This window comes from Apis mellifera, linkage group LG3 (genome assembly GCF_003254395.2).
Source record: "Apis mellifera strain DH4 linkage group LG3, Amel_HAv3.1, whole genome shotgun sequence".
Lineage (NCBI taxonomy): Eukaryota > Metazoa > Arthropoda > Insecta > Hymenoptera > Apidae > Apis > Apis mellifera.
The window spans coordinates 9,825,678-9,848,082 of record NC_037640.1 but is presented as its reverse complement, the minus strand read 5'-3'; the positions used below and the strand labels follow the sequence as shown (position 1 = coordinate 9,848,082).

Below are 22,405 nucleotides of genomic sequence, written 5' to 3'. Positions count from 1 at the left end.
AAACAAAATGGTTAATTTTTCTATGTAGTTATTGGTTGGTAACAATTATAAGTTTAAGTTAAGAGAGCGCTGTTGTTCTTGGAGCTAAAGTTTGGTAAAATAAGATTATTGTAGTGAAAACTATTATATTAACCAATGATTGTAAAGTATTAAAAATTTGTGGCTTGTAATTGTTTTTGTCAAAAAATTGTTATTTTTAATTTTTCTTCTGTCATAATAAATAACTATATGATGCATAAATTCCGTTACAATTTATAGTATTAATTTTAAATTTTGGAAACAGCGTGAATGTTCCGTCTTCATTTAGATCTTAACAACTTTATTAAAGTCTTCAAATATTAAAGATTCAGAGCATATATGGATATGCTAAATATGTTATACTTTTAAAAATTTTTTACCTAATGATCTCAATTAATTATCAATTATGATTATAAGTAATTAATATCTTTAAGTAATTCATAAATATATACGCATTTAAATTTTACAAATGGACAAAACACAATCTGCAACAATGTAAGTTTTTCGAATTAATAATTATTTCTAGAGATATTATTTTTATATATAAAAATATGTTATATATATATAATAACTTAGTTAAAATAACTTATATGTAAAATATTTGTTTATTAATATTTTTTCAATAATTTAATGTTTTATAAACTTATATATTTGCAGCATTACTAGTTTATGATATAAATTTTTTTATAAAAATAATATAAGGTATTTTATTAAAAAATTAAATTACTATCATATTTTACAGAATAGAAACACATGATACAATCGATACTAATCTACCTGCAGTAGTGGCAGGTTTAGAGATGCTCACAGTAACTACAAATTTACCATCTTCAGAGAACAAAAGGATATGCAAAAAAAGAATACTTAAAGATGAGTCTAATGAGATTCTTAATAGAAGGTATAAAATATTTATAATATTATATAATCTTTTTTTATAATTGAATCTTAGTTTTATTAACTAATTTATATATACATATTAGATGCAGTTTAAGACCAAGAAAAAGAACATATACAGAAGTGGAAGGTAATAATACAAAAAATAAAGTACAAACAGAAGAAATTGATTGTAAAGAATATTATTTAAACAAAAATTTGAAAAGAAAGTTAAATAATTTGGAAACAATTTATGAAGAAAAAGATGGTACAAATGAATGTATTACATATATGAGTGTGAAGAGATATAAACGAATGATACAATTTCAAGAAAAACCTACTGATCAAAAATTGAAAAAGAGAAGAGCAAAAATTAAAAGAGTATTTGGATCAAAAATTAATTTTAAACGAAAATGTGCTTCAATGCAGATGTTGCTTGATAAATTGAGTGGTATTATAGGAGAATCACCTACAAAAATTGATAATGACCAAAGTGAGAAAGTGTAAAAACACTAAAATGTATTATAAATTTTTTATAATTAAAATAGAATATTGTGTTAAAAGAAATTATCTTTCTTTCTTAATGTAAATTTATGATTTATTAATAAAAATATTTTTTAAATTTTTATGTATATAATTATTAGAAAATAATACAAAAAAGAAATACTTAATAAGTAATAACAATTTATAAATTGAAATAATGAAATAATGAAAGAACTTTAAGAATACAAAAAATATATTTTGTATTCAATGAATTAATATTTAAATTTATAGTTTTATGATAAAATAAAGACAATCAAATGACATTTATAAAAAAAATATATATACTAGAATAACTATGCTAAAATAATTAAAAAATTTTATTTGGATCAATATACATGACGAATTAATATTAATTTTGAAAATTTTTTACATTTATACTTTTTTATTATATACATATTTAATTATAACTATTAATTTATTCATTTACGCATTTACTCATAACAATTTTATATATTATAAAATGTTATTTTTATCATTTATCAATATAAAATATTAAAGATAGAATAAATCTAAATAATATAAAATTTTATGAATTTCTGAATTGTATATAATAAAAAAGACTGCAGATATAAAAAAATAATATTATTTAAAACAAATGTTTATTTAAAATTATATATATATATTTTAAAAATAAATGCAATAATTCTTCCTATAAATATAAATATTTATATATATATTATATTATATTTTATATTACAAATTATTTACAATGTATTTCAGTATTATATAAAAATATATAAAAATTATTACTTACAATTACTTACAATTTTATTTAGAAAGAATAGAAAAAATAATAAAATTAAAGAAATATTTACAGAATTAAAAAAATAGAATTATAAAAGTGTAATTTATTAAAATTATGTTGTTATTATCTATGATATGTTTTTGTTTTTTATTAGTTTTTTGTTTTCACAGCACATTTTATAGAAGATTTTGGACATTGAGGATAATCTCTAAGCATACCCTTGAACTCTTTATATTCTTTGCTATCAAGTTTTACGCAAGCACATCTATATTCTTTAGAATTTGGAGATTCAAATAGCATTCTTGGAACACCAATCCAATTTCTTTCTATTCCACCACTAAAAAAAATCAATTTTAATTAATAATATTTTTTATATATTTTTATTATATTTACCTTTTTTTAGTACACCATACAACTGTTCCAGAATCTGGTTTCCATTCTATATTACATGGAGGAAACATTTGTTTTTTATGTACTTCTTCAAATTGTTTTTCTTTTGCTTCTATTAATATTTTTTGCACATTATAAAATTCTTTAGTTGGGGAACCATCTTCATTATAATATTTACCATTTAATTTTCCTATAAAAAAAAGTTTTTTAATTTTGTTCTTTAATTTGCCATAAATATTTAATTTATTTTTACCCTTGTAAATATAATTTTTATTATAAAATTGAACCCAATCATTTAATGCTTTGACTTGTTGAATAGATAACGAGGAGATATCATCTATTAAATTGTTATCATTAAATTCTCCAGTAATAAATGCTAAAGATGCATCACGTCCTAAATATATAAATAACATATGTAATAACATATATATATATTTATAAATATAATGATAAATGTAGTTTCAATGTAGATTATACCAGTAAATGCGTGATATGTTGCACCAGGACCATAATGTTTTGCACCTTTTGTGACATCAAAAACATGACCTAATATAGAAATATATAAACCATTTTCCAAATTTGTATATTTTTTAAGTTCACTTGATGTAAATATTTTTTGATTTATATCTAAATTTGGTTTTATATTTAATTTTCTATCAAGATTAGAATAAATAGTTTTAGTAATATTTAACCATTTATTCATAAAATTAAATGTAATATCATTCAAATAATTATTTGAATATAATAAAATAGATACAAATAATGGCAATAACCAAATATATTTAGAAAACATAATTTCAAATAAATTTGTTAATAACCTAGTTTTCTTGAAAAATAGATATTATTTATGCTGTAAATAAAAAAATATAATAATGAAAAAATGAAAAATGCAAAAATTAAAATAAATATTATTTTATGCAACAGATATAATGCAACTGAAGTGAAGAACTTAAAAAGTTTTAATGATTGTGTTATTGTATAATTATTATATTTATTTATACCTTTTTATTCTTATGAAAAAAGGATGAATCAAAAATATTATATATAATATATACAAAAGAATTGAAAAATTTTTTGATTTCACTTTATGATTTAATAGAGATAATAATAGAGATTTTAAATGATTTGATAGATTATAACTAATGCATTATCATAATTATCTTTTATATAAATTATATATATATAATATTATATAAATATAATATTATATAAATATAATATTATATATATTATATAAATATAAATTATTATAATATTATAATATTATATAAATATAAATATAAAAATAATATAAAAATTCAATATTTTATAAAAATAAAATTTTATGAAAATACGTACATGTATATATTTAAACATTTATATACTTGTTGATTGTATCTTAAATGATTTTTTATATAATAGATACCAAAAAAAATTCACTTTAAGATATTATTTAATTAAAATATTGCTTGTTATATTAAAAATTTTTTTTAATGTTATATGAAATATATATTTATGTTAAATCAAAAAAATATTAAAGAAAAAATTATAAAGAATTATATAAATACATTAAAGTAGAAATTACATTTATTGTTTACTCAAGATCATTGAGAACTAAATTCTATTCTAGGATATATATATATATATAGATATATATATATATATATATATATATATATAGGCAAAGGAGTCTACTTTACAGAAAAAAATTATCATAAGAAAAAATATAATTTAATGAAAAATTACATTAATTAATATATTTATAATTTAGAAATAATGTTTATGAACCGATTTAAGAAATCATATATACTAAAAAGAAAAAATCGATTATTTAAAAGTAGTAATGGAAAGTATTTTTGAGTAACCAATATACATGATCACTACTATACGATTTCTTTAAAATAAGGATAAGATGACGCGTAAAGAAGGAAGCGGGACAATGCACGCCGAGCGGAAGTGAGAAACCACTCGTTGCAAATGGCAGACGTATAATATTCTCTACTTATTTTTCTGGTATAATTGCTGCAGTGAATTATAATTATTTGTGGCCGTGTATTGTAATATCTTTTGAGATTGAATATTATTGCATACATTTCTTATTAATAGTAGAATTCAACAGCGATGGCGAAACTAGTGGACGTTTGGCGGGATGATTACCCGGTCGATATGACGCGAAGACAAATGCCATTGATAGTCGATGAAAATCTTACGGTGAGTACAATTTTTTTTTGTCATTTTTCTTAGAGCACAGTTTTTGATTATTAAAATTAAAAACTTAAAAAGACTTACGTAATAGCTTTCCATGATATTTCTGACTTAACCTAACAACATGACAATGAATGCATGCTTATACCATAACTAATTAGGAGTATCATGGTATCTATATTTTGCTTACTAGTTGCTGATTATTGACATTGTACAAATTCAAAATTTTCGATCTTCATTTGCATATATGATTATCATAATTTTAAAATCACTTGTTTTCTTTTTGAAAAAAAGAATGTCAAAGTTTGTTAAAGTTGATTTGTTTTTTTTTTTGTACTTTAATTAAATGATATAAGAATTTGAATGATAAAAAAGATATATGTATTTTTATTTTATAAGAAAATATAAAATAAATATGCAATTTTACTAAAATATGTTACATATATCTTTTAATAATATAATATTTAATTTATTCAGTAATTTCATACATTCATAGTTTAAATTTTCTATATAAAATTGTATATATATATATACATATATATATATATATATATTATATGGATTATATTATAAATTATATATTTGAATTATTACAAGTATTCTCTTAATATTAAAAAAATAATAAATTTAATTAATCAATTTAATTTAATTAATAAAATATAATGTAATCTTTACTTTCATGTAGATGATTATGGACATAAATGGTTTAGGAGCAATCTGTGATAGTCCATTAGTTTGTGGTAAAGAACTTGATGAATTTACCAGAAAATTTAATATGCTTACAAAAGAAGAAATAAAAGCTTCATTTGAAGTAACATGCAAGGATATGCTTGCAATTTTAGGTCAAGCTGTACCTTGTGTTGGTTGCAGAAGAAGGTATAATAATATATAAATAAATATATTCATATTATAATAATATTATAATCTTATATTAATTGGTTTTTTTATATATTTAGTGTCGAAAGATTATTTTATGCTCTTATGAAATCAGGACACCCAGCATTAGATCCATTGGTGATTACACCTGAAGGTTTATTATCAATAAAGGATGATGTTTTAGAATCACCACAATTGCTTTGTACGATGTTACAAGGGCATAGGTAATAAAATATGCATGAACATATATTTTTTTTCTATATATTTTTAATATTTTTTATATTTAATATATGCACAGTGCTAGATTAAATAGTTTAGTTGAAGGCCAACCCAGAAATAAAAAATCAAGAAGATGTGTACTACATTCATTAGAAATTCAACGTATGAGACCTCCTCCAAGTGCATGGAAAGAAGTATGGGACTGTATGGACCATTCATGTCGTTTGGAACTTGCTTTGATAGAAAGTAATACCCTTGAGGCTACTTTGGATACATATTTACGTAAACATCGGTAGGTTCATAAATTTTTATGATTTTTTATAAAAATCTTGTATTATATCTACTATTACAGATTTTGTGGTGAATGTCGTACAAAGGTATTGCTAGCATTTTCTTTATTAACAACAGAACCTGAACCAGAAAAAGAAAAAGGTTATGTTGCTTCTTTATATGCTGGAATCAGACGTTGTATACGTGATAGACATGTACATATACCTACAAATCCACTTTATATGGGTAATCTTATTGGCCGTACACAACCAGAACTTATGGGAAGGTATATAATTATAATATTATTATAAAATGGAAATTATTATAGAAATATAATTATATTTTTATTTTAATAAAATTTAATTTTTTTAATTTTTCAATAAAATATAAATTATTCTTTCAATAAAATAAAAATATAATTTTTAAATTATAGAGAACGACATGCAAAAACATTGGAAATTGCTCAAGAAGAGGTACTTACATGTTTAGGAATGTGTGTTGCTGAACGTTTACATAGAGTTCATAGACGATTAAGAGAAGAGGAAACTGTATGCAAAGTGTTAGCTGCTGTTGCAGTAGATGCATTATCTAGAAATTTTCAAGTATATTATTTATTTTGATAATAACTATATTAATAGAGCTACTTATAAATTATTTGATTACTTGATTTTTTATAGATGGCTGTAGAAGTTAAACAAGGTATTTCTCAATTAGAACTTCTCTATGAAGAATTAACAAGAGAAGAGATAGCAAAACAACAAAGACGAGAAAAGTTACGTTTGAAACGTAAAAAGAAGAAAGAACGACGATATGAGACAGAAGAAAAAGAAAATACATGTGATGTATGTTATTATTTGAAAATTAAAATTTTCAAAATTTATATATTTAATATTCTTACATAAGTTAATTATTATTAGTGTTCGAGCAAAAAACAAAGTGGTAATAGTGATACATCTTGTGTTTGTGCGGATTCAAAACCGACAACACAAAATATAGATCAACATAAGGTAATACTATATTTCATTATGTATATGTAAACATATACATATATAAATTATACATAATTAATTATGTTTTTTTTAGTTACAAGTATTAGATCCAAAAAATAAGGGACCACCTACTTGTAAATGTCCGGATTGTGTAAAAAAATCAAAATCTAGTATATCACGTTCACAGAGTCAAACACAATTAGCATTCCCAAAAAAATCATCGAACGTGCAAAAAACTACAATTAAAAAGAGTTCTTCTGAATCAAAGACCAAAATTTCTACAAATCAAATTAAAAAAAGTACACCCATTAAAAATCTTTCTGAAGAAGAATTATTTGATGCATGTGAATCGTGTAAGGTAATAATTTAATGTATCAATACATGCTCTACATAATTTTTAACGTACGTTATAAGATTTAACTATCATTCAATGTATAGTGTGATCTTTCGGAAAAAATTGAAAATGACCATTGGCATAATTTAGAAGACTGTAAACATCCAATGACTAAAGAAATAGTAGATGCTTGGATTGGAAAGCCAAGCAAGAGATGCAATATGTGGATAGAAATGAAAAAACGTTTTGAATTATCAATCTCAGAAAGAAAAAGTCGTTCTTCAAGCGAGCAATCATCACAAGATTGCGGTTATTCATCGGAACATAATATTAGTAGCTCTTCTCTTCCTAGTACTCCAGAAGGATCTGAAGTAGCTTGTAGTGATGGATGTTGTAATCATGAAAGAGATATACGACCATCTGATAAACTTGTTCATTCCAGTTCTAGTATCTCATTGTTAAAAGAAAGAGGTGGAGGTTTAACACTTACCCAAATGTTAGAAGTAAGTTATGTTCAAGAGAGTTTTTATTTCGCATTTAATAATTTAATTTTGTTTTTAGGATTCTTATTTATCCGGTGATGAAGAAAAAGAAAGTTATATTCCAGCTGAGGAAGTATTGGAATTTAAATCTCGAATGTGCCAAGTTCTTGAAAAACGACAAGAATTACGTCAAACATTGAGAAAACGTTTTGCTATTTTATGCAGTCATCATAAACCCTTTACCATTCCTAATTAAGAATTCCTAATAGATATGGTTACTTAATAGGATACAATCTTTCTTTTTTACATTGATTTACTGCCAGTAGAGAAACAGGAGTGCAATAGATGTATTTCGGATAACTATTATCATTGGATGTCAACCTTCCTCAGAATAAAATATTGTTGGAGATGTACATCGTAAGAACATCATATGGTATGGTTTATCTGTAAGCAAAGAATTACATCTAATAAATTAGAGGTACCAAGAAACAATTATGCCTTGAATTTTGTTGTTTCTTATGCAATTGAATTTATAAAAATAAAAGACATTTGTAGATGAAAATATAATTGTAAATGAACGAAATCAGAATTTATAGTCAAGTATTAATTCTGAAAACTGGATTTAAAAAAAAGTAAGTTATTAAATTAATGCACAAATATGATCAGTGATCAGAATTAAATGAGACTGATTTCCATGTGTTTATATAATTAAATAATAATTTTTGGAAGCATGTATTGATTGTAAAAAAAATTACGATCATCTGCACGTAGTAAATAATTATTGTATAAATTACTATATACCTCTAAGAGGATTTTATTTTTTTGAAAGCAGAGATTTAGATTTGTTTTTCTGCAAAATGAATGTAAATGTTGTAATAATGATATGAGCGGAAAATATTAAAAATTAATACAAAATATATATTGTATTCCATTATGTACTATATTATTTCAAGTTACAGCTTTTTTGTACAATAATATTATATAAAAGATTTTGCTTTTTTTTTACACGATATATTACACGAAAAAATTTACATAAAAGTATTAAAAATATTTGAACTATTATATTTAAGCTTTATATGAAAATCATTTAATAGAAGCACTGACACTTTGTTATAAAAGAGTAAAATTATGCATATATATTTTCTTTAGATGATATATAGATGATATATTGATTAATATATATAAGGAATGACTAGTTTGGATTATGTTGTATATTATTATGCTTCTTTTCAAACTAGTTCTAGTAATCAGTTTATTCATTATATTGGGCAAAGCATAAGCATGCATTTGTTCCTCCAAAGCCAAAAGCATTTTTTAAAGCTACACGTCTCGAAACTGTATTCCAATTTTTCTTTACATTAGGAGCAAAACTTAAATTTGTTTTTGTGTCTAATTTATGTAAATTTAATGTTGGAGGAATGATACCCTCTTTTATTGCTAAAATAGTAAAAACAGCTTCTAAGTTTCCTGCTGCTCCTAACAAATGACCATGAGCACCTTTTGTACTAGACACTGTTATATTTTTACTATGATGACCCATAAATGATTCTATAGCTTTTAATTCAATGCTATCACCCAAAGGAGTTGAAGTTGCATGTGCATTAATAAAAGTAATTTCTATGGTTTTTATGCCAGCATCTTTTATTGCTCTATCCATAGCTAATATAGCACCAGTACCATCTTCACTAGGTGCAGTTAAATGTGCTGCATCACCAGATAAACCATATCCTAATACTTCTGCATAAATATTAGCTTTTCTTTCAAGTGCATGATTTAATTCTTCTAATACTAATATAGCAGCACCTTCTCCCATAACAAATCCATCTCTATCTTTATCAAATGGTCGTGATGCTTCATATGGAAAATCATTTTTATTAGTACTTAATGCACGAAGTCTACAAAATGCAGCTATAGCAAGAGGACTAATACATGCTTCTGCTCCACCACATATCATTACACTAGTTTCTCCACCACGAATAAAACGAAATGCATCACCTGTAAATTAAATATATTATATTTTAATCACAATAAATACATAAACAATTTTTTCAAATTTGTTAAAAATTATAATACCAATTGCATGTGCTCCAGTTGCACATGCTGTTGAAACAGAATGATTTGGACCACGAAAACCATATTTAATACTAATTTGTCCTGCAGCCATATTTGGTAATATTCTTGGTACAAAATAAGGACTAACTTTATTATATCCTTTTTTTAAAGCTTCATATGTTGCACATACATCAATTAAATCTATCATTCCAATTCCTACTGCTACACCTGTATCTCTTTTATCAGTTTCATCTTTTGGTTTCCAATTTGCATTATTTAATGCTTCTTCAGTAGCTATTAAAGCATAAGCAGTAGCAGGGCACATTGTACGTAACTCACTTTTTGTAAAATATGAATCAATGTTTAATTCATTAGGATTATTTCCTTTGGGTATTAATGCACCTAGAATTAATAATTATTAATTATTAATTATATATATATATATATATATATATAAATATAATAAAATCATCAATTTATTTAAAAAGTCAGATATATAAAATTCTTACCGACTTTGCAAGGTAATTTGTCATATTCTGGATTAATCAGCTTAGTGATACCTGATTTGGAAGCAATGAGAGCTTGCCAAGCATTCTGTGTACCAATTCCAAGAGGAGATACTACTCCTAATCCTGTAACCACAACTCGCCGTTTGCATCTTGCAGCGGTTGTTAATGTACGATTAATAATAACAAACGAGATAAACATTTGACCGGTAACAAATATTTTAAAATATATTAAGGTTATATCTTATTATATCATCACTTTTTCTATGAAAAAAACTCAATAGATATATATTAAGTTTTATATAAATATCTTTTTACTTTCATTTTAAAAATAATATTTGAAAAAAAATACAAATATATAATTTTCTTTTAAAAATATGCAATATGCAATATGAAAACATTATTATATAGAAATATAGATAAGTTACTAAAACTTAAATAGTATGGCGCTAAGATCCATAGTCCCTAGTAGTATTTATTTAATCGTAATTTCATAAAATAATTAGTTTTGTATATATTTTATACAAAATGTACAGTTAATTTTTTATAAAGATAAAACAAGTCATTTTATATGTATAATATTGAAAAGAGTATATATATAAATATATATATGCATGTGTGTGTGTGTGTGTGTGTGTGTGTGTGTGTGTGTGTGTGTGTGTGTGTGATATGTATATACGTATATTTATATTTTAAGGATATCATTAAGATATACTTTTTCTTTTTAATAATTATTGGAAATGATATTATTCGAATATCATCACATTATTATTCTATAACCAATGTTTTAATTTATATTTAATTTTTATATTTTTATAGATATTAAATATTATTAAAAATATTTTATTTTATTATACTCAATTTTTAGAAGTTATTTTTATATTAATCAACTAATCAAATTTTTTATAAAAGTTGTTTTAATATATAGTATGTATTATAATATTGAATTTTGTAACTGGAATTATATATAATTTAGTAATGTATTTGTTTAATATTTTTAACATAACTAATAATAAAATATTTAAATAGACGAGTTTTAATGATTTATTTTCAAGTAATATAAAAAAAGTAATTTTGAAATATTTTTTATTATTTAATAAAATTAATTAACTAGTACTTGTTGTATCAACTGAATATATAATTAAAAATAAATTTAAATTTTCTGATTTAAAAAAGTTTGGATATGATTGTACTTCAATATGGCGAACCGCGACAAAGGACGCAGAAAGTGGGGAGGATTTTTACAAGGTACCCTGAAAAAATTATATCACTGAATAATATAAGTATCTTAATTTGCAATCTCATGATTATATTTTATGTGTACGTAGTTAATAAACACGTATGCCCCTTTCAATTTTGTTGGGTGCATTTACAGAGTTAACCTCACCAAACAAGCTAACCTAAAAATACAGCGGGAATTATTATGCTGTGATATGTTGTGAAATTTACCAGAGTAAGAAGTAAATTTAGCATACACTATAATTTCTGTTAGATTTTTCTAAAAATTATAAATTTATTTCAAATAATTAAAGATTATATAATTTTTATTTCTAACTTTCATAGATTGATAGTAACTGTAGTTACTGTCAAGAGTGTCAACAATCACTATTAAGTTATTATACTTAATAGAGTGTTGTATTTAATTAATAATAATACTTAATTACTCTATACAAATAAATGTTATATTATTTAATATATCAAATATTAAGTATATAAAGAGAGACTATTAAAAATGTAAATGTTGTACATAATTAATTTTTGATGAATTTTATAATAAAAATTAATTTTTGACTCATGCCACAAACATATTTAACTTATTTATTATATAAAATAAAATTTAATAACAAAAGAATGTATTTATTTATTTATTTTGTATTTATTTCTTAATTTATTTGTGATATAAATTACTTATCTTTTTTCTTAAGGTTTATTATAGATAATAATTATAAAATTTAACAATTTTATTATTCTAAAAATTTTTTTATTTTAAACAATGATATTAGAATGATTATAATCATAATACTATATTAATAAGTATTTATCAGTTTATAATACAATTTTTGAATTTATAACATGTTTTAAATTAAATTAAATGAAATTTTTATGTAAGTAAATGTAATATATTTTATTTATTATAGTAATTGTAAAATTGTACTTTTTAATGAATTTACAATATATTAAAATATATCAATATTCATAATGAATAAATTTAAAAATATGAAATTTTATATTTTCAGATAATTCAAAATTAGAAAAGGACAGATCAATGGGAATGAGAGGTGGAGGAAATAGAGCATCTCAAGCTTTATATAGGCCAGGAAGTGGACCTCTTCGAAAATCGGGCAGATCTACAGATGATTTAGATAATGAAAATATCTCACAAGAAAAACCTAAATCAAGCTCCGTCCAACATCGCTTAAAACAATCACAACTCAATAGATCTAATCAATCTCAAAACAGTCCCCCATCATCTCAAGTTGAAAATGTAACAGAAAAATTGAATGATTTAAATATTAACTACAGAAGCATTACAAATATTGAACAGGCACAAAGTTCTTCTCAAAATAATCCTGGAGATTCAAGAAGAAAAATTAAAAAACCAGAACAACAATTATATGTACCAAAAAAAGTAAAAGAAGCATTGGCTGAACAGGATGTAACAAATAGGTGAATTCTATAAAAAATATTTTCGTTTTTATTAATGAAAAATTACAGATTGAATAAAAATATTATTTACATCTACTTAGATCTCCCAATCAAGGAGGTTGGGAACGGGATCAAGAGAGAGAACATAGTGAAGATCGTGATTCTCATTCCAATCGTAGTCATAAAAGCGATAATCAACGTAATCGGTCGAGTGGTCATACTAGAAGAGATAGTGAAAGTGGAACTAAAAACCGAGATGAACATGGTAAAAGATATTCGGGTAATCGTAGAAATCGTCACGGTAATGAAAATGAAGAGCGTTGGCGATCTGATTCTCCTTTATCTAGTAGAGGTTATGGAAATAGAAAAGATAATTCTCGTGAAGTTAGACAGGTTTGGAGTGATATGTTAATATTTTGTATTATATAAATAATTTTTTATGTGATTAATTTCTAATATTTATTTATTTAGGGCTCAGAACCTCTTTTTGTAACAACGAATCATTTAAATGATTTTAATCGCACTAGAGATACACGTAGTGTAGAACCTGCTGGACATGCAGAAAAATTTCAAGGCAAACCACCATCAGGCAAATGGGGTAGTGCAAAAGATAGTTTGCCAAAAAATATAAAAATAGAACATTTACCACCCAGATTACAGAAAAAATATCTTTTGGATAATGGTTTACCTTTACCACCAAGTTCATCACCTTCAGAAGATTCGTGGAATATTAATGTCTCATTTCAGGTAAAATTAATATTATTTTAAAAAATATTTGTCCATCTTTCAAATAAAGTTTTTTTATATCTTAAGAGTATTAATTATATTTTTAAAGGCATCATCAAACTATAATTTCCCACCTGCAATACAACATTCTCAAACAATGCAAAATTTACCTCCATCTGGTCCATTACCTCCACAATCTAACTGGTCTAATACAGCACCATCGCGAACTAGAGGTAGAGGTAGACTTAGACCGGAAGATTTAGAAAGTTCAACAAACATTTTTAGGTGTGTTACACCTGATCAGTATTCAGCTCCAAGTTCCAGATCTCATACACCAAGTCAAGAATATATGCAAAGGTATATATATAAATGTATATAATATTTTATTAAATTTTTAATATTTATTTTATCATTATTATATATGACATTAATTTAATAATTAATTTATCAAAAATAGATCTTATGATCGTCGTGGCAGTAATAGTACTATGTACACTAGTATGGAAAGTTTAAGTCGAGTAGACAGTTCAGTGCTGCCGTCATCAGCATCTCCAGTTATCTCAGTATCAAATGTGAATAAACGTCAAACATCACCCGAAAATCATCGTCGGGGAATATCTCCATCTGCGACTTTACATCGTACTCAAACGTAATGATTTGTTTAAAATAATTATTTGATATTTAAAATATATTTTAATCATTTGTTTTTGATTTTTTTTTAAGGCAACGAGTAAATAATACATCTGACCGTAATATAACACAAGAAAAGAAAAACGATCAACAAAATTCAAGTATCAGTTCATTAAAAAATGAAATTGTTAATATTACATCAAATATATCGGCTGAACATCCATTCGTAAGCGTTTTATTTAAATGCATTTATTATTTACATTTAAATATGTTATATTTAAGCATATTTGTAATATATAGGATTGGAGCGAAGAAGTAGAATTAAGTGAAAAATTAGAAGCTGAGCGTGCAAGTCGTAGTTCATCTGTATTGAGTTTACGTGAAAATGTTAATGTATCAGGAAATGAAACAACAAGTAATCATAGTCGACGTAAAAAAAAAAAGCGTGAAAAGAAACATGTAGATCGTGGGAGGTAAGAGTCGTTAAAATTTATATTTTTTCTTTATTTGAAAATTGCATCTAATAAATTTATTTATTTATTTATTTTTTTTATATTTTTTTAAGAAGTAACAGCAGAGATAAAACTCGTGTTAATAGTCGTGATCGACAAAACAATCAACAAAATAGAGAAAATGATAACTATAATAATAATCAAAAGAATAGTAGCAGTAGTAGGAGATACGATCATAGAAGACATCGCAATATTATACAACGTAGCCGAGAATCTAGTAAAGATAGAAATTATCGTGGTGGTAATCGAAACTTTGATGACCTTCATAGACATAGGTATGTAATTTAAAACATACTTATATTAACATTATCTTAAACTTTAAACTTATTATTTTATTAATGTATAATTTTCAGATTATCTGATCGATATTTAGATGAAAATTGGAGAACAGGTAGAAAAATGTCAATTTGTGACTCTGACGATGGGCGACAAACACCTAATATTTCTTCTCATTCTATCTCGTTGTCAAATACATTATCCACACACCAAACATCACCTAGTGGATATACCAGTTCTCAACCACCAGGTGTTTTAGTGTTACCCGATACTAGCCAATCTCCGCCTAGTCATCCAGTTTCGAGGCAACAAGGAACACAACAGCAAAGAACATTGTTTGATCCCAACAATCCTAATAAACCTATTGTTATTACTTCACCCAGTAGTAGAGCAGTAGTACAAAGGTATAAATATATTAAAAAATATTTTTTTATAATATTTGAATTGAACTATTTGTTAATGTTAACAAAATTAATTGATCCGTTTGCTTTACTTTTAGAGAAACTGAAACAATATCTCAAGGTTCGACTATACCAGTGTTTCAATCCCATGGAGGTATTACTTCTACTCATCATAGTTTTCAGGGAGCACACTTAGATGGTGTACCACCACCATATATGACAAATGACCAATTTGGAAATATAAGACCTTCGTGGTATGATCCTTATTCTGATAGGTATGTGAATATTTTATAAATTATGAATAAAAATAATTATATTAATAATAATTTGTAATTCTTCATTCAACAGTTTTCGATTAGCAAAAAATCCTTATTTACTTTTGGATATAGAACGTGCTGATTTAGAATTGCAATGGATATTAAGTTCCGGTGGTTTTACATCAAATTGGGAGAGGGTTTTATATATAAGACACTTTCTACAAGAAAGTTTAAAAACTTTGCTCGAGACTGATATTAAATTTTGCCAAGCTGAGAATGTTGAACAACATTTTTGGAAAATACTTTTTTATAATATGATTGAAATGCTACGAAAAGGCATGCCTAAGGAAAGTTCTGAAGGGCGAGAACATTATAAAAAAATAATGTTACAAATTATTGACGATGGTACTGTATATTTAGAGAGTTTATTGACTGTCCTTGAAACCAAATATGAATTTAAATTGGATACATTTCTTGCATCGTCAACTTTGCCTAAGGGTCTTGGGATCTTAGGCTTAGCCTTAGTAAGTGCGCAAAAAATATATCTATTTTTGGGTGATTTGGCGCGATATAGAGAACAAGCAAATGAAACAAATAATTATGGAAAATCTAGACAGTAAGTGTAAATAAACGTACTGTTAATAGTATCATATTTTGTAAAAATAGCATGTTTTTTTCCAAAGTTTCTTTCTATTTTTTTTTTAGATGGTATTTAAAAGCACAACAACTTAATCCAAAGAATGGAAGGCCTTACAATCAGCTTGCATTGTTAGCACATTACGCTGTATGTATTTTTATATTACAAACGAATAAATAAGAAAATATATATATATATATATATTTTTTTAATTTTTTTTATTTTATTTTAATTATACTTTAAATTTTAGAGACGGAAATTAGATGCGGTATATTATTATATGCGATCCCTTATGGCATCTAATCCTTTCCATTCTGCGCGAGAGAGTTTAATAGCACTTTTTGACGAAAATAGAAAAAAGGTAGGATAAATGTTCAAATATCTTACTTATATGTTTGTATTAATACTAACGTTAATAATATTTTGATTTTGTTTTGCTGCCAGTATCTACATTATGTAAGTAAATTTCGATACTTGGTGTGATATCTCTAAGTACCGGTTATTATCTTAATTAAAGCTTGAAGTAGTTCTCTTTATCTTCGAGCAATCTAATATAATCTATAATTTTTGTTTTACGTGCATTGATATAATATACTTTTGTTTTACGTGCATTTTCTTTATGCATCATTATGCCTTCTCGCACGCTTTCAATTATTAATAATTCAATGTATAGAAGTCAGTATTTCTCGCACAATTATAATTAAAAGCAAATCATTCTATGCTTATAAATAAAACAGATAGCGTAATTAGTAATTTGAAGTGGTAGTGTTTATGAATAATAGAAATATATAGTTTGAATATTATTCGATCCATTGCATTTGGCTAAATTATTTTCTATAAATCAACGCACCATTTCTATTAGTTATTAGCACTGTTTCGCAAAATGATACTAGCATGCATATTTTTTAAATAGTTGTAGTAAAAGAAAGGTACAAACATTCAATGGATCCCATTATGCTTTATGTGTATGATGCTTGTATCTTTCATTAGTATTTGAGAGAATTTAGATATAATAGGATATAAATACTTGATGATGGGATTCCCGAGTATACAATGAACTCTCATTTACGCTATGCACTATGCTGTTCTTAATTATGTAACTACATTTAGAATTCAATTTTAACGTATTTTAACAGTATGAATCAACGGAACGGAAAAGGAAAGAGGAGAGAGAATGGAAAGAACGGGCCAGAATGAAAGAGAAAGAAGGAGCGAATAGTATTGGTGGAGGACTAAGGAGAGAAATTTGGGTTCATCCTGGTGGAAGACGAGTTCGTCGTACAACTACTGCAGCCACTGCCAATGAAGCGAGATTATCTCATAGTGATTTAGAAGAATTGGCACAATTAAGCAGTGTCGAGGTAAAAAAAGAATAAACATAATTATTTTTCTTTTTTATTTCAATTTTCCATTGTTGTTTAATTAAATAAAAAACAAATTATATAGTTCAAATATTATATTTCTAAATATATTTTTTTCCCAATAATTATTTATATTCTCATTATTTTAACATAAATTGTGGATTTTGTTTCAGGTGAATAAACGATTTGTCACATCTTATCTTCACGTTCATGGGAAACTGATCAACAAGATAGGGTGAGTGATTTTAATTATTCATAATTAAAAATAAAACCAATTTGATAATAATTACAAAAATTATATATTAAAAATAAACGTATAACATATACGTTTCTTTTTGATAAAATATTCGCGTACCGGATAATTATATTTCTCGCGATAAATTTTTGAATACATTTATTTCTATAAGATTTAATTAAGTTTAAAACAGAAAATAGAAATTATTACATTTTCGTCAAACGTTCAAACGTAATAACTAAGCAAGCTAATAATAAACTCTAAGAAACTGCTAAGAAACGACATTGTAACTTGTCGTTCACAGTTTTTACAGTTTCTGCACATACTTCAGCTTAGTAACTGTTATGTTTCTCCTGTATAAATACTCGGTCGAGAATTAACCGTGGACTTTCTGTGTTTATTCACCACGTTTCTGCGAAAATGTTAGCTTTTTAACCGCGTTGTTTCCCGATATTATCGAATCTCTCGAAAGTAAGAATCTTCGAATCACGTTAGAATTTATTTTTATTTTTTTTTCTCCTCTCGATTTTCGTTTCGCCAAATTTTTTTCTCGAATTTTTCACGTTTGTTTGAATTCGTTCCAAGGAAACGTATGCACATTATCATATGTTCTCGTTAGGCGATATTACCTCTCGCACCGCCGTTTGTTATGTGAGCAAAGTTTTAATGGCTCCCAGAAGAGCTATAACGGGGAATTTCCGCCTCAAAGGGTTCGTTCTGTGTATAACTTTGGTCACCGTATAGGTGGTCTCGGCTCGTATTATTAATTGCACCGTAGAGATTTCGATCCTGTCAATGGATTGCTATTAATTTAAGTTATGAATTACGCCTCTACGGATACATATTACGCTGATAACAATTTATTTATGAATTGTTAATTAATAAATTTACCGATATTTGAAACAACGTTCCATTTCTTCAGAAAAATTAAATTCTTTTTTATTTATTTTTTTGGAAAATTTAATTGTCAAATATCTATTTTTAACAATTCATCCTCGTAAAATTATTTGATTAGATGATCCCTCTAATTGTCTAACAGTGTATTTAACAATAGATATATTTGATCTTCTCTTTATTCGTTTAGGGATTTCCATCATTTTTTTTTCTTCTATGTAGTCGTAAAGGACGAGAAGAGAAGAAGCATTCTTAAATTAACATTAACTATTACGTGGTTACGTATAAAACCGTGGAGGAAGAAAAATAGCCTGTTTTACGATGGTTAAGGTTAAATGAACACCGTATGAAGTCGTGTTCTGAATTCATGGAATCGCATATTAGACGGTAGTTCCATCGGTATGTGTAACTGGTCGAGCATCGAAAACTGATAATGGTACGTCTTAAGGTGCGTGTTAGCGGTCAAACGTATGAGAAATTTCTCATAGCGTATATAACGCGTGGTGAACGTGTTTTTAAAACGAGATACAAAACGGATGGAAATAAAAGGCGAAAAAAGTTGTTTCATTAAAATAGGCGGTCGAGATGTTGCTCTCTGGAGTAAAATCGGCCTCAAATAACAAGGTGTTAAAAGGTGTAGTTACAAAGTTGCACACTTGTACTACTTGTACGTATCGCAAAAAAGAAACGACGCAAGAAATTGCCAACATTTTCCCTTTAATTACATCAGACTTGCTTGGATTTAATAGGGTATCGTCAATCTTCAACGTAACTTTTACTTTTTTTAGTCCTTCCTTCTCCCCACTTTGTACGGTTGAGTACAAATCGATATATATATATATATATATATCGTATTTTTCATTAAATAATAATAATTTCTATTTCCATCTAGATTGTTGAAAATTTAGATAGTATTTAAATTTATATAAAAATTATATCCGCGATAAGAAAATAAAAATCATGTTCTTCGATTCTCACATTAATCGAAAATTTCATAATTACGATTCAAAATGTAGAAAATAAAAATTTGGTTCGATAGTCAAGTTCTTCCTTCGATTTAAAATTTAAATAATGTAAAAAATAAAAATCTGGTTCGATAGTCAAATTCTTTCGATTCTTTCATTAATCGAAAATTTCGTTACGATTTAGACAATGTAGAAAATAAAAATCTAGTTCGATAGTCAAATTCTTCTTTCGATTTTTCGTAGTTACGATTTAAAATTTAAATAATATAGAAAATAAGAATCTGGATAGTCAAGTTCTTCCTTCAATTCTCTTATTATCGAAAATAGTTATGATTCAAAATATAGAAAATAAAAGTTTGACTTGGTAATCAAGTTCTTTCTTCGATTCTCTCATTAATCGAAAATTTCGTAGTTACGATTTAAAATTTAGATAATATAGAAAATCTTCGATAGTTAAGTTCTTCCTTCGATTTTTCGTAGTTACGATTTAAAAATTAAATAATACAGAAAATAAAAATCTGGATAGTCAAGTTCTTCCTTCAATTTTTTGATTAATCGAAAATTTCATAGTTACGATTCAAAATGTAGAAAATAAAAATCTGGTTCGATAGTCAAATTCTTCTTTCGATTCTTTCATTAATCGAAAATTAATTTCATAGTTACGATTCAAAATTTAGATATAGAAAATAAAAATCTGATTCAATAATCAAGTTCTTCCTTCGATTTTTCGTAGTTACAATTTAAAATTAGATAATGTAGAAAATAATCAAGTTCTTCCTTCAATTCTCTGATTAATCGAAAATTTCATAGTTAGATTCAAAATAAAAATCTGGTTCGATAATCAAGTTCTTCCTTCGATTCTCTGATTAATCGAAAATTTCATAGTTACGATTCAAAATAAAAATCTGGTTCGATAATCAAGTTCTTCCTTCGATTCTCTGATTAATCGAAAATTTCGTAGTTCCGATTTAAAATTTAGATGGCGGAGAAAATAAAAAAAAATGTGGTTCGATAACCAAGTTCTTGCTCGTCTCGAGCATTCCTTCGATTCTCGCATTAATTATTTACGTGCTCGCAATTCGAAGTACCGGTTCTTGGATCGAAAAAAAAGAAAAGAAAACCCCTTCTTAAAACCCTTCTCATCCCCCTCTCTGTCCGTTTACGTTTCCGTTCCGCGGCCGTCCACCGTGGAAAGATCGAAAGATCTCGCCTGTGCAGGTAGGCCGGCGTTCAGATCACCTCGCGATCCTCTCGCGCTCCATTGTGACGAGCGTGGACAATGGTCGTCAACTAGTTTGGCGGCGAGTCGAGGATCGACGGAGATCCGTAATTTTGGAACTCTGCGGTTTGCTTCCAATGCTCGAGGTCCCAGGCGAAGATGAAAAGAGAGACGGGGTGGTGGCCAAGTTGATGGTGCGGTTGACTGGGCCGTTCGAGTGGCCGACATTTGCATCTCGTAAAACTTGGTGGAGGGTATCGTTTGACGAGTGCAACTGATGGTCGAGCCCTTTTGCCTCGCTTTTCCTTTTCAGGATCGTACCGATGTTGGTCGTAGATTACGCCCCGAGAGATCGATCTCGCGTCTTGTTTTACGACGAGGATATTGGCCTCTCGGGTATTCGGCTCGCTTTAAGTTTTTCGGTCGTTGCTTTGCTCGAATCCAATATGCTCCGTCCTCCAATCTCTCCCTCGAGTTTTATGAGTGAAGGGATCGTCGAGGTTCGAATTCGAATTTTCGAAGGAGAAAAGCTTTCGTTTCGACGATTCTTCTTTTCTCGGTTACCGTTAGAAAGGAGAGAGAGAGGGAGAGGGAGAGAGCAAAGAAAAGAACAGGATCGATAAATTTCATCGTGTAATCGAGACCCGAAGCCTGATACCAGCTTATTAAATGTAATATTCGAAGCTATCGCGGTTTCTCGCAACGTGATATTACGAGTATAAGAGCGTCGTTCGGTGTAATAAAGAACGAGTAATCTGGAAATATAGGCCTATTTCCACCGGTATCTGAATACCTAGATCCCTTTCATGGAAACTGTTACTGTACCAAGCTTTCGATACACTTGGTTTATTTTTGTCCACGAAATTTCCAAAAATATCATTGGAAATACGACGAACGGGCAAAATTCTCATAATTTCCCCGTTTTCCCACGGAAAACGATACTCTCTTCTCGCAATCTCTACGAGCAGCACAAATTCATAGTACTACGATTAGCGATCCATTGCGCCCATAATCGTAACGAAACGTATTCTTCTCTCTCTCTTTCTTTAGAGGTTACTCGAGCGGTGGCGAGTCTCGTTTCTCTTCGCGGCCGGGATCCGTGGAACCCTGTCGAGCCAGCTCATCGTGTGGCTCGTGTGCGGTGGCCACGTATACTGGCACGTAA

At 26.7% G+C, this 22,405-nt stretch overlaps 5 protein-coding genes across 9 annotated transcripts in view; 3 read left to right on the top strand and 2 right to left on the bottom strand.

Annotated features, from left to right (window-relative positions):
• Positions 1-76: 76 nt before the first annotated feature.
• Positions 77-1,464, top strand: LOC100577293. Its single transcript, XM_003250885.4, has 3 exons — positions 77-513; positions 761-916; positions 999-1,464. The coding sequence occupies exons 1-3, from the start codon at positions 488-490 to the stop codon at positions 1,396-1,398; spliced, it is 582 nt and encodes a 193-aa protein (XP_003250933.1). The 5' UTR covers positions 77-487; the 3' UTR covers positions 1,399-1,464.
• An 817-nt stretch (positions 1,465-2,281) lies between these two features.
• LOC724256 (neuferricin) lies at positions 2,282-3,403 on the bottom strand. The gene is made up of 4 exons (XM_006566777.2): positions 3,047-3,403; positions 2,823-2,963; positions 2,573-2,759; positions 2,282-2,516 (listed from the first exon to the last, which is right to left on the bottom strand). Exons 1-4 carry the CDS (start codon positions 3,360-3,362, stop codon positions 2,330-2,332), a joined length of 831 nt encoding a protein of 276 aa, XP_006566840.1. The 5' UTR covers positions 3,363-3,403; the 3' UTR covers positions 2,282-2,329.
• A 921-nt stretch (positions 3,404-4,324) lies between these two features.
• Positions 4,325-8,840, top strand: LOC724214 (gametogenetin-binding protein 2-like). 3 transcript variants are annotated; one of them, XM_006566780.3, is made up of 12 exons: positions 4,325-4,561; positions 4,658-4,759; positions 5,439-5,629; positions 5,710-5,853; positions 5,928-6,140; positions 6,201-6,404; positions 6,552-6,720; positions 6,796-6,960; positions 7,036-7,125; positions 7,202-7,465; positions 7,546-7,944; positions 8,003-8,840. In XM_006566780.3, the coding sequence occupies exons 2-12, from the start codon at positions 4,670-4,672 to the stop codon at positions 8,177-8,179; spliced, it is 2,106 nt and encodes a 701-aa protein (XP_006566843.1). In that variant the 5' UTR covers positions 4,325-4,561; positions 4,658-4,669; the 3' UTR covers positions 8,180-8,840. The 3 variants fall into 3 exon arrangements, with proteins under 3 accessions (XP_006566843.1, XP_006566842.1, XP_006566841.1); XM_006566779.3 differs by having other exon boundaries at positions 4,655-4,759; XM_006566778.3 differs by having other exon boundaries at positions 4,325-4,759.
• A 4-nt stretch (positions 8,841-8,844) lies between these two features.
• LOC413655 (3-oxoacyl-[acyl-carrier-protein] synthase, mitochondrial) lies at positions 8,845-10,933 on the bottom strand. Its single transcript, XM_397097.6, has 3 exons — positions 10,485-10,933; positions 9,997-10,377; positions 8,845-9,918 (listed from the first exon to the last, which is right to left on the bottom strand). Exons 1-3 carry the CDS (start codon positions 10,681-10,683, stop codon positions 9,176-9,178), a joined length of 1,323 nt encoding a protein of 440 aa, XP_397097.2. The 5' UTR covers positions 10,684-10,933; the 3' UTR covers positions 8,845-9,175.
• A 735-nt stretch (positions 10,934-11,668) lies between these two features.
• The window catches only part of LOC409795 (telomerase-binding protein EST1A), a 137,795-nt gene continuing 127,058 nt past the window's right edge, over positions 11,669-22,405 (top strand). Inside the window, exons 1-17 of one of the 3 annotated variants that reach the window (XM_006566772.3) lie at positions 11,669-11,729; positions 12,719-13,148; positions 13,229-13,520; positions 13,599-13,874; positions 13,963-14,210; positions 14,311-14,502; positions 14,577-14,709; positions 14,784-14,956; positions 15,049-15,270; positions 15,349-15,675; positions 15,771-15,947; positions 16,021-16,545; positions 16,635-16,713; positions 16,817-16,927; positions 17,011-17,022; positions 17,703-17,927; positions 18,101-18,162. In XM_006566772.3, coding sequence (XP_006566835.1) covers positions 11,681-11,729; positions 12,719-13,148; positions 13,229-13,520; positions 13,599-13,874; positions 13,963-14,210; positions 14,311-14,502; positions 14,577-14,709; positions 14,784-14,956; positions 15,049-15,270; positions 15,349-15,675; positions 15,771-15,947; positions 16,021-16,545; positions 16,635-16,713; positions 16,817-16,927; positions 17,011-17,022; positions 17,703-17,927; positions 18,101-18,162 — 3,533 coding nt within the window. In that variant the 5' untranslated portion in view covers positions 11,669-11,680. Of the gene's footprint in view, positions 11,730-11,798; positions 11,935-12,718; positions 13,149-13,228; positions 13,521-13,598; positions 13,875-13,962; positions 14,211-14,310; positions 14,503-14,576; positions 14,710-14,783; positions 14,957-15,048; positions 15,271-15,348; positions 15,676-15,770; positions 15,948-16,020; positions 16,546-16,634; positions 16,714-16,816; positions 16,928-17,010; positions 17,023-17,702; positions 17,928-18,100; positions 18,163-22,405 lie in introns of those variants that run through there. The other 2 variants (XM_006566773.3, XM_393289.7) reach the window with 2 other exon arrangements.